This window comes from Narcine bancroftii, chromosome 11, assembly GCF_036971445.1.
Source record: "Narcine bancroftii isolate sNarBan1 chromosome 11, sNarBan1.hap1, whole genome shotgun sequence".
NCBI lineage: Eukaryota > Metazoa > Chordata > Chondrichthyes > Torpediniformes > Narcinidae > Narcine > Narcine bancroftii.
In genome coordinates this window covers 15,942,173-15,955,421 of record NC_091479.1, presented here as the reverse complement: position 1 = coordinate 15,955,421, position 13,249 = coordinate 15,942,173, and the positions used below count along the sequence as shown (strand labels likewise).

The window sequence follows — 13,249 nt, the reverse complement described above, 5'->3', positions numbered from 1 at the left end:
TCCCATCTCACAGGTAAGAGGTCGAAGGTGGGAGGGTCGAGGAGAAGTGGGTAGCTCCTTTGGGGCAGTACGGTCGGCGTTGCGGTTCGTGCAAAGCCGGGGTTCGAATCCCACGCTGTCTGAAAGGAGTTTGTACGTTCTCCCAGTGTCCCTGTGGGTTTCAAAAATATACTGGGGCTCAATTGGGTGGTTTGTGGGCCATAAGGGCCTTTTACTGCGCTGTCTGTCTAAATTAAAAAAAAAATGATTGGAGAGGGAACGGGGCTGGAGGAAAGGGGTTGGGAAGGAGAAAAATTTGAGAGTTGGGGGGGTTAATGGAAATTAGAAGTGTTGTCGCGGCCTGCGCTTGGAGACGCAAACCGACCTGCAAAATTGCCGGCCACCGCGTCATCCCAGGTGACCTCAGCGCGGCAGGAAGGCGAGGAACTCTGGCAGAAACCCCAGGTCAGTGCTCCGATGACGAGGGGGCCTGAAGTCAGCGCCAGGGACCCCTATAAAAGCAGAGCTGCCAGTGCAATTTGACTTCGACTCCTCATGTGCGTGTGTCTTCCTTCCACTCTTGCCGCGGCACGTGCGCTGCAGTGTACGTTAATGCCATCTGCTTGGAGAGAGACGATGCAAGTTCAAACTCCTGTGCTGAAGAAACCAGCAATGTGATATATTTAGAAGCACCGGAATGTATGAGTGAGAGTGCCTTCCGTGGTGCTTTGGCAGAGGAGAGTGGTGTATTTTAAGCAGCCATTCTAATTGGGGGTCACAGCATATTTAAGACGGGTGGGGGGAGAGCACAGACTGAAATGCAGTCAGTAGGAGAGAAGTATGGAAGAAACCAACTAAACTTCACTGCTTCACAGGGAAGGGGACCCCTGCAGTGAACTGGGATTCACGGGTTAGGGTGTTGTGCTGAGGACCGGCTCTACCCCCAACTGCTCACCTATAACCGTAGTTTCCTGCCTAAACCCAGAACTCTTACGAAGACCGCTGTGAGACCCTACCCTTAGTTATAAGCGAATAAAAGTGTTTGTTTTTCCTCCATTGGTGAGAGTTTTTATTCGCACTCCATTCCCTAAACTTTGGGCAGAGTCCTCCGGGCGGCTACAGCCAAAAAGAAAAGGGTTGAGAATGGCTAATTTATATGGTAAAAGCCCTGTTTCTGGAATTCAAGCCACCGGGGTTCAAATGTAAATTTTGGAAGTTACGGGTATTGCCTGATTGGCGGCGTGGCCTGATGGCGAAGGAGGAAAAAGACTAAAAAAGCCCTGAATTTAAATTCTTGGAAAAGTTTTAAAAGTTTAATTTGAAGTTATCTGAATTTTTAAAGACTGTAATGGCAGCTAATACAAAGAAATCGAAGACAGATTTAGAAGAAACTTCACTTTAAAAGTTTAGAAGAAGTGAGGCCTACTTATCAAATGGAATCCTTGGAGTCGACTGGACAGCCACCCAAGTAGCAAAGGACTCCAGCCCGGCTGAGTATTACCCCTGTGCCACCACAAGATGGCGCGGGACTACCAATTTTTTTCTTACGTCGGGAGCACTGGAGTCCCTGACGTGCGGCACTGCAGCTGCAGGTTCAGGCGGCGCGGAGATTAGGGGCAGCGTATCGGAACTCTGTGTTGCCGGGCATGCGCGGTGCGTCGCGGGTCTGGGAGTTACTGGATAAGGTCTGTGTTGTCGGTGAGGGTCAATGGCGTTCTGAACAGTTTGGGTCTGCACCTGTAGGGGTCCAGACCAGAAGCAAGGTTAAATCGAGGGAATTGCCTGATTAAAGCGAACTTTACACGATTCAGGACCACAGTGCTGATTGTTTTTCCCCCCGACAGTTACCGTATATTTCGATGTATGGGTCGAGTCTTAAAACCTTCAAAAATCAGGGGTCGACTTGTACGCCAGGTACAAAAATGACACCTTAAATTCAACTAAAAAAAAACCCCCACTCGACGTACAAGGGACGACCCGAAACACCAAAAAAAACCCAACATGCAGCAAATTTTCTTGCAGCTACACATTTGCTGGGTTTTTTTTTTGGGCCACTTCTAACTTAAAACTCGCTTCACGCTTTCCTCATTTTGCTGGAGGCTCCATGATAAACACCCACCTTCTGGCCACGCCCAACGCAATTTCTTTCCGGTGGGGGGGGTGGGGAAATCAACTTGTACGTCCTATATATGATAAAAGCACGAAAATGGGGACCGAACTTCTCTGAAGGTTGACTTGTATGGAAAAATATACAGTAATTCTTAATGCTAGGCATTGGAAGAGTAAGTCTCAAGCAACTGGAAAGCTCCCATCTACCAATCCCTATGGGCACCGGATGCCAGGGGTTTTATGAGGACACAACAAGAAAATCTTAGCTTTGCGCTAACTGCAACGCCGACCGTACTGCCCCACTTCTCCTCGACCCTCCCACCTTCGACCTCTTACCTGTGAGATGGGACAATGGGCCAAAATTTGAGATGGTTTATCCATTATACCATTGTTTCATGATGTAGAATAGCAGTCAAATCTACCGAATTAAATGGGTGCTAGTCAAAGCTAGTCTTAAGAGGGACCGCACTCTGACATCACAACCAGAGGTGGGATCGAGGGGGCTTGGGAGAGATGGGGATTCAGTGGGTAATCTGGCCTTCACTTTAGAAGATGGTGAGAGTCCATTTGTGCTGAGGGTGCTTTGCTATTCGTAAGTGGGAGCAGAAATCTCGGGGGAAGGCTGGCTGATGTTCCCATTGCAACTAAGGAAAGGGGTGGGGGGGGGAAAAGACCCTGATGGCTGAGGTTCCCCACTGGACAGAAAGCGTGGCTTCAGATGGGGTACCCACACTATCTAAGGCAGTTTACCGGAACACAATTGAGAGAGTCCTGTCCGACTGCATCATTGTGTGGGCTGGTAGCTGCAAAACATCAGACAGGGTTTAAGCATTCAGGTGCCTTGCTATTCAGTGTGGGTGATTACGTCTCTCCATCTGTCACAATCTCTGACCCCCTGAATTGTTGCCTCCCCTGTCCTGCTGACAGAACGCCCAGATCCTAGAGGTCCTCTCCAGTTGAAGGTGGTGGAAGCTGCTGTCTGTCCCTGTCTTCGCCTGGTGGCACAGCTCTCCCCAGCTGCGAGCTCCGGTCACATCCAACGCCAGGCGACGAGAGGCTGTGTAGGCCATCTGCTGCCAGTCCCTCCTGCAATGGTCTGCAGTCACTGCGTTGACCACTGGCGCCACCAGTGGGGGTGCGGACCGCACTGGGTGACCCCCATCAGAGGGGATGACACCAGAATGACTGTCTATAAAATGTTTGTGCAGTGTTTCAGCAGGAATTCATTATTTTTTATAAAAATATCCCTGTCGTCAGTTAAAACAAAAGAGCATTTTTCGTAAGACCAACTTGTATGTATCATTATCCCTACGAGGCTAAAACTCGACGCTCATTTACTTTTTGACCCTTCTGGTCAGAGCTCTCGTTATTCCCCAATAACAACGACCCTTCAAATCCCGTGGTTTCGTCTGCGCACACCACCAACATGCGCTGTTATTTTTGTTGCTGTCGGTGTTTTTCTAGTCGCTGCTTTTGTCAAATTTTCTGGTGTTTTAGCCACAATATTGTGGTCATTAGTATTTGTGAACCTGTATCAGTAACGTTTTTGAGAATAAAGTAGTTATTAAAGGAAAAGCAGAAGAATTTTAAAAAAAAATTCTGCTCTGTTTACTAATAATGTTGTACAAAGATTTTACAAAATAATTTTTTAATGTTCTATATAATCTGAGAAATATTACATTTAAGCGATTTGCAACTATATCACATTATTCTATTTAGAACTATATATGGGGTGGCAGGTGGGTGGCATCAACTCCTAGTTGACACCACTGGTGTTGACCAAGACATTGAATTTTCACTGAGTGACTGCATTATTGCTTTTGACCAACGCTTGTTTATTTATCCTCCCCATCCCACCCATAGGCACGTGGTTGATTTAAAAAAAAAAAAAAAAAAAAAAAAATTGTTGGAATCTGGCATCGTCAGAAACGGATCTCATCTGAACTCGTCTCCACTCCTTGCCCATCACGAGCCCCAAGGATGTGCTTTGCTATCTTGACGTGCTTTGCGTTGCATCTGTTGTTGGGACGTTGTCGAGGTAAGGCATGAAGCGCGGGAGTGGGGTGCAGAGCTGAAGTGGTTGGCCACCGGTATGTCCCCCCAATTGATGTGGATAGACCGAAGGTGCTCAGCAAGGCAGTCTCCCGGCCTGCATCTGGTCTCTCGATGTTGAGTGCGCCACAAAGGGATGCAGTGATCATTAATAACCCTGATTTGCTTATTACCTCTAAAATGGATGTTGTAGCCTCTCCCCTACATACGACCAATGTGACTTACATATGACATGAAAAAAAACTCTATAAATTTTAAAAATAAAGAAAAATATATATGTAAATATAAAAATGACATTGGGTCATTCGTCTACCAGAGCTAATGGCGGGTCATTCGTCTACCAGAGCTAATGGCTGCGTGCATACGATAGTGACCGTCAGACGATATCCCAACATTGTGTACATCACAGCATCTCTCTCTGTTGCCATTCGGTAAGCGTGCATTATTCAAGTAAATCTAATGAATTTTTTGAGCTGGATTAAATAGCAAAGAATGCCATAGAGATGTACGACTTCTACATGCGAACGTACATCTGACTTGCGTCCATTTTGAGATCCGACCGGTTGGTCAGAACGGAACTCGGACGTGGGAAATAGCTGTAGATTGATGAAAATGTACCAAAATGTATTGAACTGATTGATTGTTGGACATGACAAGATAGATGTGATTATTGATCTATTCAAGGAGATAGAAACTGAAGAGGCACTTTCAGGTGGCCAGAATACCCGACTGTAAAGCCTCCTATTCTACCCCAATGCGGCTGTCGGGTGGCCACCTGAAAGTGGAGAACCCAGCCAGGAGGAGCACTTACTTAGCCCTCCTCCTGTAGGTATAATCTCCGGCTCCGAGAATCCCCGTGAAAGCAGCAGTGGGACAATGGCCACAGTCCACGGGAGCCGGCTCTCGCTCGGACGTGGCTCTCCTTCAGCCGGCACGTTCAGGTGTCCAGAAAGGCATCTTTTCTACGCATTATCTGCGTCCGAGCACCTGAAAGCGGCTAAAGGATACATTGAGGAGAAAGGAGAGGCTGACGCAGAACCTAATAAAAATTGTGGTAGATGTCTCAGGATGAATCAAAGAGAAGTCAGTGGGTCGGGCAGCATCGAGGGAGAGCAACATTTCTGGTCGAGACCCTCTCTCACCACAATTCTTGAACAGGAAGGGAGTAATTCCAGTGCAGTGAAATCAGAAATCCTGTCCTCTGCAGCTGCCTGTGTGGTGTTTGCACGCTCTCCTTGAAGTCTGCACGTGGAACGAGCGGCAGCTGATGGAACACATGTAGCTGATAAATGAGAGTTAGTCTGGCAACTTTCTGATGGTTTAAATAGCAATTTATTCGTATTTTGGGAGGCAAACCAGTCTCGACAGGCATTGCAAATGAGAAGTGATTGAACACTTTCCAAATGCCACTGGTAATTGACCTTCTACAATTGCTTGAATTAGTTGGAGACAGAGAGCTGGCCGCAGGCAGAGGAATTTAGAGGGGTGACCATTCTTTTGATTGACAGGTTTTAATAAGTAACCCTTGCAGAAGGACTCAGGCCTGAAAAGTTGATAACATTGGACAAGAATTTTTTCTCAAAAGGGTTTCCTTCCTTTTTAAAAAAAAAAGAGGATTATGTGTTCAAGCTGAACACAGAGGTAATTTCAGATTTGCTGTATCACGTAAGAAGTTGGAGAAACACTAAATTAACTTCTATTGAATTTAATATGTTTAATTGCATCAGGATTCTGACACGTTGCATTAGTTCAACTGACCTAAAAATGTTTTGCCGCCGATTTTCATTTATACTCAGCATCTGATGCCTCTCGTGTCAGTGTCCAACAATAGTCGGCTGGCACTGATGGCTTCCAATTGCCTGATACCACTTTTCCATGGTCACAATATCCCGATGAAACCTGTTTGTCACTGACGGCACTGAGATTAGCAGGGAAGGAGTCCAAGGGAGAAAATGAGTGGCTCCCAAAATGGCGGACGTGCTGTAGAAAACACGGGAAATTGACCTGCATCCAACACAGGGTTTGATCTGGGCTGATGACACCACCAATGACATCACTTCCTGCCCATGTGACAGAAGCCGTGATGTATATGAGCCCAGCATGCCAGCCTGGAGGCGTCAGTCTTGCACGCGACTCCACGGCGTGCACATCAGCTTCCCCGCATACACATTGACTTGACAGCATGCATACCGATTCCACAACATGTACACCGACGTCTGTAGCAGCTCAGCATACAGAACACTTTGCCACATTATATTTAAAAAAAAATGTACCTGATGAGAAACAAAATCCATAACGTATACCCAACAGCGATCAGGAACAAAATCTCCACTGGGCAGGCAACCTTTGCCTCATGTGGACGCTGAGAGACCTGTTGAGTTCCTTTAGTATCTCTGTATTTTTAATGGAACTTGTGCAGTAGTGGATGTGAAATGTCGTCCTGGTTGCAGGGAGAAGGTATAATTCTGTCATAATGGACTTGTGGTTCCTGATTCTTGGTGGTCCTTAATCAAATTAAAAAATCAGTGCTGATGTGGACACCGCTCTCCACCCCACCCCGGCAGGATAGAAGAGACAAGAACCAGAGGACATGGAAGGGGGAAATGTTTAAAGAGAACATTAAATTTATTTAAAAATTTAAATTAAATTTAAACATACAGCATGGTAGCAGGCCATTTTGGCCCATGAGTCCACGCCACCCAATTGACCGACACCCCTGGTACGTTTCAAATGGTGGGAAGAGACCGAAGCTCCTGGGCAGGAGGAAACCCAAGCAGACGTAGGGGGAAAGTACAAAGTTCTTACGGACAGCGCGGGATTCGAACCCAGGTTCGGTCCCAGTTGCTAGCGCTGTAAAGGCATCGCACCAATTGCGCTGCCCAAAGGGAACCTTCATCGAGCAGAGAGTGATGGGAGTGTGGGACTAGGCACAGCTAAGAAGGGCTGAAGGGCCTTTTTCCGTGCTGTAGTCTTTGCTTATCTCCGCCACAGGACTGTTGAGGCGTGATATGTGACCTGTGGAGGATGTGCCAATTTCATCCGATTTGACTGTGTTGAATGCTTGGATGGTTAAGACGTGTCTCGTCTTCCCAATGATGAGACATTCTGCTGTTCCCCTGGATAGCATTTTGGACCTAGCCTGAGTTCCAAGCACCTTGGCTGCAATGGCAGGTGCTGCTGACCTGACAAGGACTGCTCGGGAAGTTTGGAGACGGCGTCTCTGTGCCCCGGTGTGACGACTGTAATCCTAACAGCTGGTGAGAGTCTGCAGGGTAGTTGTGCCAACCAGCAGAAATGCTGGAGGAACTCAGCCAGTCTCGTGGCGTCCATAGGAGGTAAAGATTTATCACCGATGTTTTGGGTCTGAGGCCTCCTTCAAGGTACAATCAAAATAAGCAGGCGGGCATTTCAGAGAGAGAAAGGTGGAAAACTGGCTGGGGGAGGAGCCCAGACCAACAAACGGTGTTTAAATCCATTTTTAAATTAGACGCATAGCACTGTTACAGGCCAATTCGGCCCGTGCCGTCCAAATTACACCCCGGTGCGTTTTCAAGCAACGGGCACTGCATTGAGTGCAGCTGGCCCGACCTCCAGCTCTCGCCTGCCACACCCAGCTGAAGTCCGGGTGAGCCAGTGACGGACAGGTGGCGGAAGATCCCGTCCGTCAGGCATGGTGTTCGCACTGTAGGCTTGGTGGCTGTCCTTCTGCAGGATGAAATGGAGCTTTTCAGTTTTGGAAGGGAAAAGATGTATTTGTGTGAGGTGTTAAACATGGGCAACTGCTGGGGTTCAGGTGCTGGAGAAACTCAGCAGGTCACGCGGCATCCAGAGGAAGCAAAAGGCAATCAACCTGAGCCCTTTGTCGGGGATGTGGAAGATTATGTAAGGTCTGTTTAACTTCTGAGTGATCCCCCGCTCGACATTTCCCACTTTGTAAGCGTGCAGCATTCTACATCTATTCAGCTAGCCGTCTGTAACAGATGGAACCTATCACCGATTCTGGCAGCTTATTACCAGTGTACCAGAAACATCCTTAATAACAGAAGGATTATCTGCTCTCTCTCTATCTCTCTCTCTCTTTCTCTCTCTCTCTCTCTCTCTCTCTCTCTCTCTCTCTCTCTCTCTCTCTCTCTCTCTCTCTCTCTCTCTCTCTCTTCCCTCCCCCCTCCCCTCCCCATGCTGTTACTCACTGCTCTGTGTTCAACCACTTACCTTGCTCCAGATAGATAATATTAATAGGTTATTGACTGAATATAGAATGAGCGGGGTAGAGATAGACTTGTTGGCAGGTGGAACAGAAAGGTCAAGGAGATTTGTAATATATGTAGTGAGTGCTGGAATAATAATACGTCAGTAGTAGATAGATTATTGGAATGTGTTCCAAGAGATCGGATTTACAAGTATTTGGATAACCACGGACTGATTACGGATAGTCAGCATGGCTTTGTACATGGCAGATCATGTTTAACCAATCTTATAGATTTTTTTTTGAGGAGGTTACCAGGAAGGTTGACAAAGGAAAGACTCTGGATGTTGTCTATGTTGACTTTGGTAAGGACTTTGACAAGGTTCCACATGGGAGGTGAGTCAGGAAAGTTCAGATGCTCATGACGAGGTAGTAAACTGGCCATTTGAGAGAAGCCAGAGAGTGGTGATGGATGATTGTTTCTCAGACTGGAGGCCTGCGGCTAGTGGATTGCCTCAGGGATCGGTGCTGGGACCATTGTTGCTTGTTGTCTATATCGATGCTCTGGATGATAATGTCGTAAATTGGATCAGCAAGTTTGCAGGTGACATAAAGATTGGAGGCATTATAGACAGTGAGGAAGGTTTTCAAAGCTTGCAGAGGGATCTGGACCAACTGGGAGAATGGGCTAGAAAATGGCCGATGGAGTTTAATGTAAACAAGTGTTGCATTTTGGAAGGACAAACCAAGAAAGGACATACGTAAATGGTTGGGCACTGAGGAGTGTAGTAGAACAGAGTGCAGTAGAACAGAGGGATTTGGGAACACATATACATAATTCCCTGAAATTGGCATCACACGTAGATAGGGTTGTAAAGAGAGCTTTTGGCATATTGGCCTTCATAAATCAGAGTACAGGAGTTGGGATGTTATGTTAAAGTTATTTGAGACATTGGTGAGGCCAAATTTGGAGTATTGTGTGCAGTTTTGGTCGAACTACAGGAAAGGTATCAATAAGATTGAATAAGTGCAGAGAAGATTTTCGGGGATGTTGCCTGGACTTCAGGAATTGAGTTACAGGGAAAAGTTAAACAGGTTAGGACTTTATTCCCTGGAGCGTAGAAGAATGAGGGGACATTTGATAGAGGCATGCAAAATTGTGGGGGCAATAGATAGAGTAGTCTTTTGCACTGATGTTCGGTGAGAGTCAGACCAGAAGACATGGGTGAAGGGTAAAAGGGGAAAAGTTTAGGGGGAACCTCTTCACACAGAGAGTGGTGGGAGTGTGGAACAGGCTGTGTGGTGAATGAGGGCTCAATTTTAGCATTTAAGAAAAATTTGAACAGGTGCATGGAAGGGAGGGGTATGGAGGGCTGTGGAAGGTGCAGATAAAAGAAACTAGGCAGAATTATAGTTTGGCACAAATTAGAAGGGCCGAAAGACCTGCTTTCTGTACTGTAAAGTTCTATGGTTCTAGTTATCCATCAAATTAACTCTTTGCTGAGAATATTACAAGAGAAATTAGAATGTGTAGGGAAAAGTAGAGGTAACATGGAACTTTTTGATTATCTGGAAACCGATTTACCGAAATACTCAAATTTTTCTGTCTGAGAAAAAAGTTTAAAAAAAAAAAAAAAAAAAAAAAAAATTTACCCACCATGGTCAAGTGGCAGGTGTTAGCGCCATTTTAAATCAACGGAGCTCTCGTTGTACTGGTCAAAGATACAGCTGCAAGGGCAAGATTTCACCCAACTGCTCAATTGCGGCTCTGGCGCCATTGGAACCTCTCGTGTCTTGTCCAAAGATGTCACGTGGTTAGCACCATCGGAATCAATGGGACTCTCGTGTGCCCTTCGAAGATGTAGCAGCAATGGCAAAAAAAGGTCTGCAGTGAGTTGATGTCAGCGAGAAGCGTTTATGTCTGTCTATAGAACAGAGTGTCAAGTTGCTTGAAAAAACTTGTTGCTGTTTACCAATGGATACAAGGGTCCTGCTGATGCTACTGGTCTACATAAAGAGATTTCTCGATTATCTGAAAAATCCGGATAACTGAGATAGGTCAGGTCCCAAGCATTTCCGATAATCGGAAGCATACTGTCATATCGATGATATGATGCATTTTCGATCTAATAGGATTCTGGATTCTCTGCACACTTCAGTCGTGTTGCGGCCTCTGTCTCTTGGGTTCAATTCTGACCTTCAGCTCTGTCTTTGTGAAGTTCCACTTTCTCCCCTCTGACCGGGTGGATATCTCTTGCCACCCCACCGATACTCTGGCAACCTCCCGCATCCTCAAGATGTGTGAGAGTTGGTAGACTAACTGGCTGCTGTACATTGCCCCTAATGTATGGATGGATCGCACAAGCTGGGAGTATTGATGAGATTAAACAGGTTTGAACCTGGCATGTCTGTAAGGAGGTTGTCCATTCTCCCCTAGTCGTGCTTGGGTTTCCACCAAAATGTACGGGGCTGGTAGATTATTTGGGCAGCATGGGTTTTATCAGCTGGAAGGGCCTTCTCTTGGGCTGCAGTGATTAAACGTGGGCCTCGACTAAATAGGCTGAAGACTCTGCTTCTGTCCTGTATCTCTGACTCTGTACGCCCCCCTGTGGCAGATGGGTTGTGCATTGGGCCAACTTATACCAGAGTAGGGTGGCCGCTTGTTAGAACACTAAACTTGACCTGCCCTCAAGGGCATGTCTCTCAGAACACCCTGACATCCTTTGACTTCTCTCTTCTTTTCCCTCTGTCTCTTATCACGGAGCCAAAATCAATTCTCACCTTTCCTCTTCTCATATCCAATTAACACCCTTTGGCTACCGGTCTGGTCTCCTCCCCCTCCACTCCCATTCTTCCCCCTTTCTCTCCTTAATTTAGATGCCTTCCTGCTCTTTGCTCAGACCTCGAGGAAGGGCTCAGGCCCGAAACGTCGGTCGCATACCTTTACCTCCTCTGGACGCTGCATGACCGGCTGAGTCCCTCCAGCGTTTACTACAATCTCGGCACCTGCAGACTTTCGTGTTTCACTCCTTGACAGGAGGCATCTCCAATGCCTGTGAGGCTTTGAAAGCGTCTTTGATCGACTTTGAAAAGTATTTGAGTAAGCAAGACTTTAAAAAAAAATTAACAGTTTAAATAATGTAATGTCACTGGCCAACTGACAGTTTCTGCATATTTGCTAACGCCATCTCTATGTTTGCCTTTACGGCAGGCAAGAGCCAAAGGATATTATGCATATTACATTGCCTGGCTTGATTTATTTTTCAAGTTCAAGGTTATCATTTGGTCTCCTTTCAATGTTTTTTTAAATAAATTTTGTATTTTTCACGCTATGAACCAAAATATGTACAAAAGTTTCTCATTAAATTTACACAGTGGCCTTTTCTCCCTGTTTTTTTTCCCACCTTTCCCTCCTTCCCCTCTACCCACCCCCTCCAAAACCCATAAATATTCAACATATACAATACAATAAAACAATATCTTCACACAAAAGGAAAATAACAAGAAAAAAGCGTCAACTATTTATTACACACTGAATCTAGTCGTTTTGTCCTCTCATCAGTTTCATTCTCATTTTGGGGGATGGAGGTTGTAGGCAAACTCCCTCTGTTATGTTCCCCAAATTTGTTCAAATAATGTGACTTTATTTTTTCAAATAATATTATTTTTTCCAATGGAATACATTTATTCATTTCCATGTACCATTGCTGTATTCTCAGGCTCTCTTCCATTTTCCAAGTTGACATTATACATTTTTTTTGCGATCGCTAAGGCTATCATAATGAATTTTTTTGCACTTTATCCAATTTGAGGCCTAATAATCACATCTCAATGTTAAGGGAGGACATTCACCCCCATAGAAGGTCTCCCTTTTGGCACTGGATCCCGGACGTCCGTGTGAGGAAGGAAATAAGCCACCGATTCTTTTTCCTTTCCCCCCCCCCTCCACCCCCTGTAGTTTCCTCTGTTGAGATCCACCATGCCCAGGAGATGGCGCCAGTTGCCCATCAGTCGTGCACTTGGCTTCATGTTCAGGACAGAGAAACAGCGAATGGTGAAATATCGAGCAAAATGAGAACCGCTGGGCAAACTCGGCGGGCCGGGCCGCACCTGTGGAAGGAAATGGGCAGTCGGCGCTTTGGGTTGAAGTCTTGATTTCCTCCAGTAATTTGTAGCTTGCCGATTTGGATGTCTCTTGAAGTTGCAGGCATTTAAAAAAAAAAAAATCCCATGCACTCAAACTGGCAGAATCGGAATTTATTGTCGTGGACGTACCACGAAATTTGTTGTTTTGCGGCAGCGTCACAGCTGAAAATATTGCCTTAAAAAAAATAAATCAAATAGGGCAAAAGAGGAGAAAGTAAGGTAGTGTCCATTCAGGAATCCGATGGCGGTGGGGGAGAGGCTGACCTTGGGCCGCTGGGTGCTCGTCTTCAGGCTCCCATACCTCCTTCCCAATGGTAGCAGAGTGAAGAGGACGTGGTCTGGCTGGCGAGGGTCCTTGAGGATAGAGGGTGCTTTCTTGTTGATGTCCTTGATGGAGTGGAGACTGGTGCCCATGATGGCACTGGCCAAGTTCACCACTCTCCGTCCCGTGCATTGGCACCTCCAGACCAGACAGTGATAAAGCCAGTCAGAAGGCTTCCCGTGTAGAAATATGCAAGCATTTTTGATGACGTACCAAATCTCCTCATGAGGTACAGGTGCTGTCAAGCTTGTGGTTGTTGATCCATGCTGTTCCTCCCTCTGTCTGGATCTGGTAGGATTTTATTTTTTTGCTTTAACAACTTTATTTCTCGAGCTGCTTGAACCAACAATGCAACCGACTTCTGTTGTGGTCTCCATTTGGTTCCCACGCCAACCGCGCGCAGTGCCTACACGCAATAACACAGCGCTCTGTCCTCTTCTCGGTCCAGACCGAGG

At 46.3% G+C, this 13,249-nt stretch overlaps 1 protein-coding gene across 5 annotated transcripts in view; it reads left to right on the top strand.

Moving 5' to 3' along the window:
- Positions 1 to 13,249, top strand: part of cd276 (CD276 molecule) — a 162,382-nt gene that overhangs the window by 28,041 nt on the left and 121,092 nt on the right. For all 5 annotated transcript variants that reach the window (XM_069902689.1, XM_069902688.1, XM_069902687.1 and 2 more), the window contains exon 2: positions 3,952 to 4,126. In XM_069902689.1, coding sequence (XP_069758790.1) covers positions 4,069 to 4,126 — 58 coding nt within the window. In that variant the 5' untranslated portion in view covers positions 3,952 to 4,068. The remainder of the gene's footprint in view (positions 1 to 3,951; positions 4,127 to 13,249) is intronic.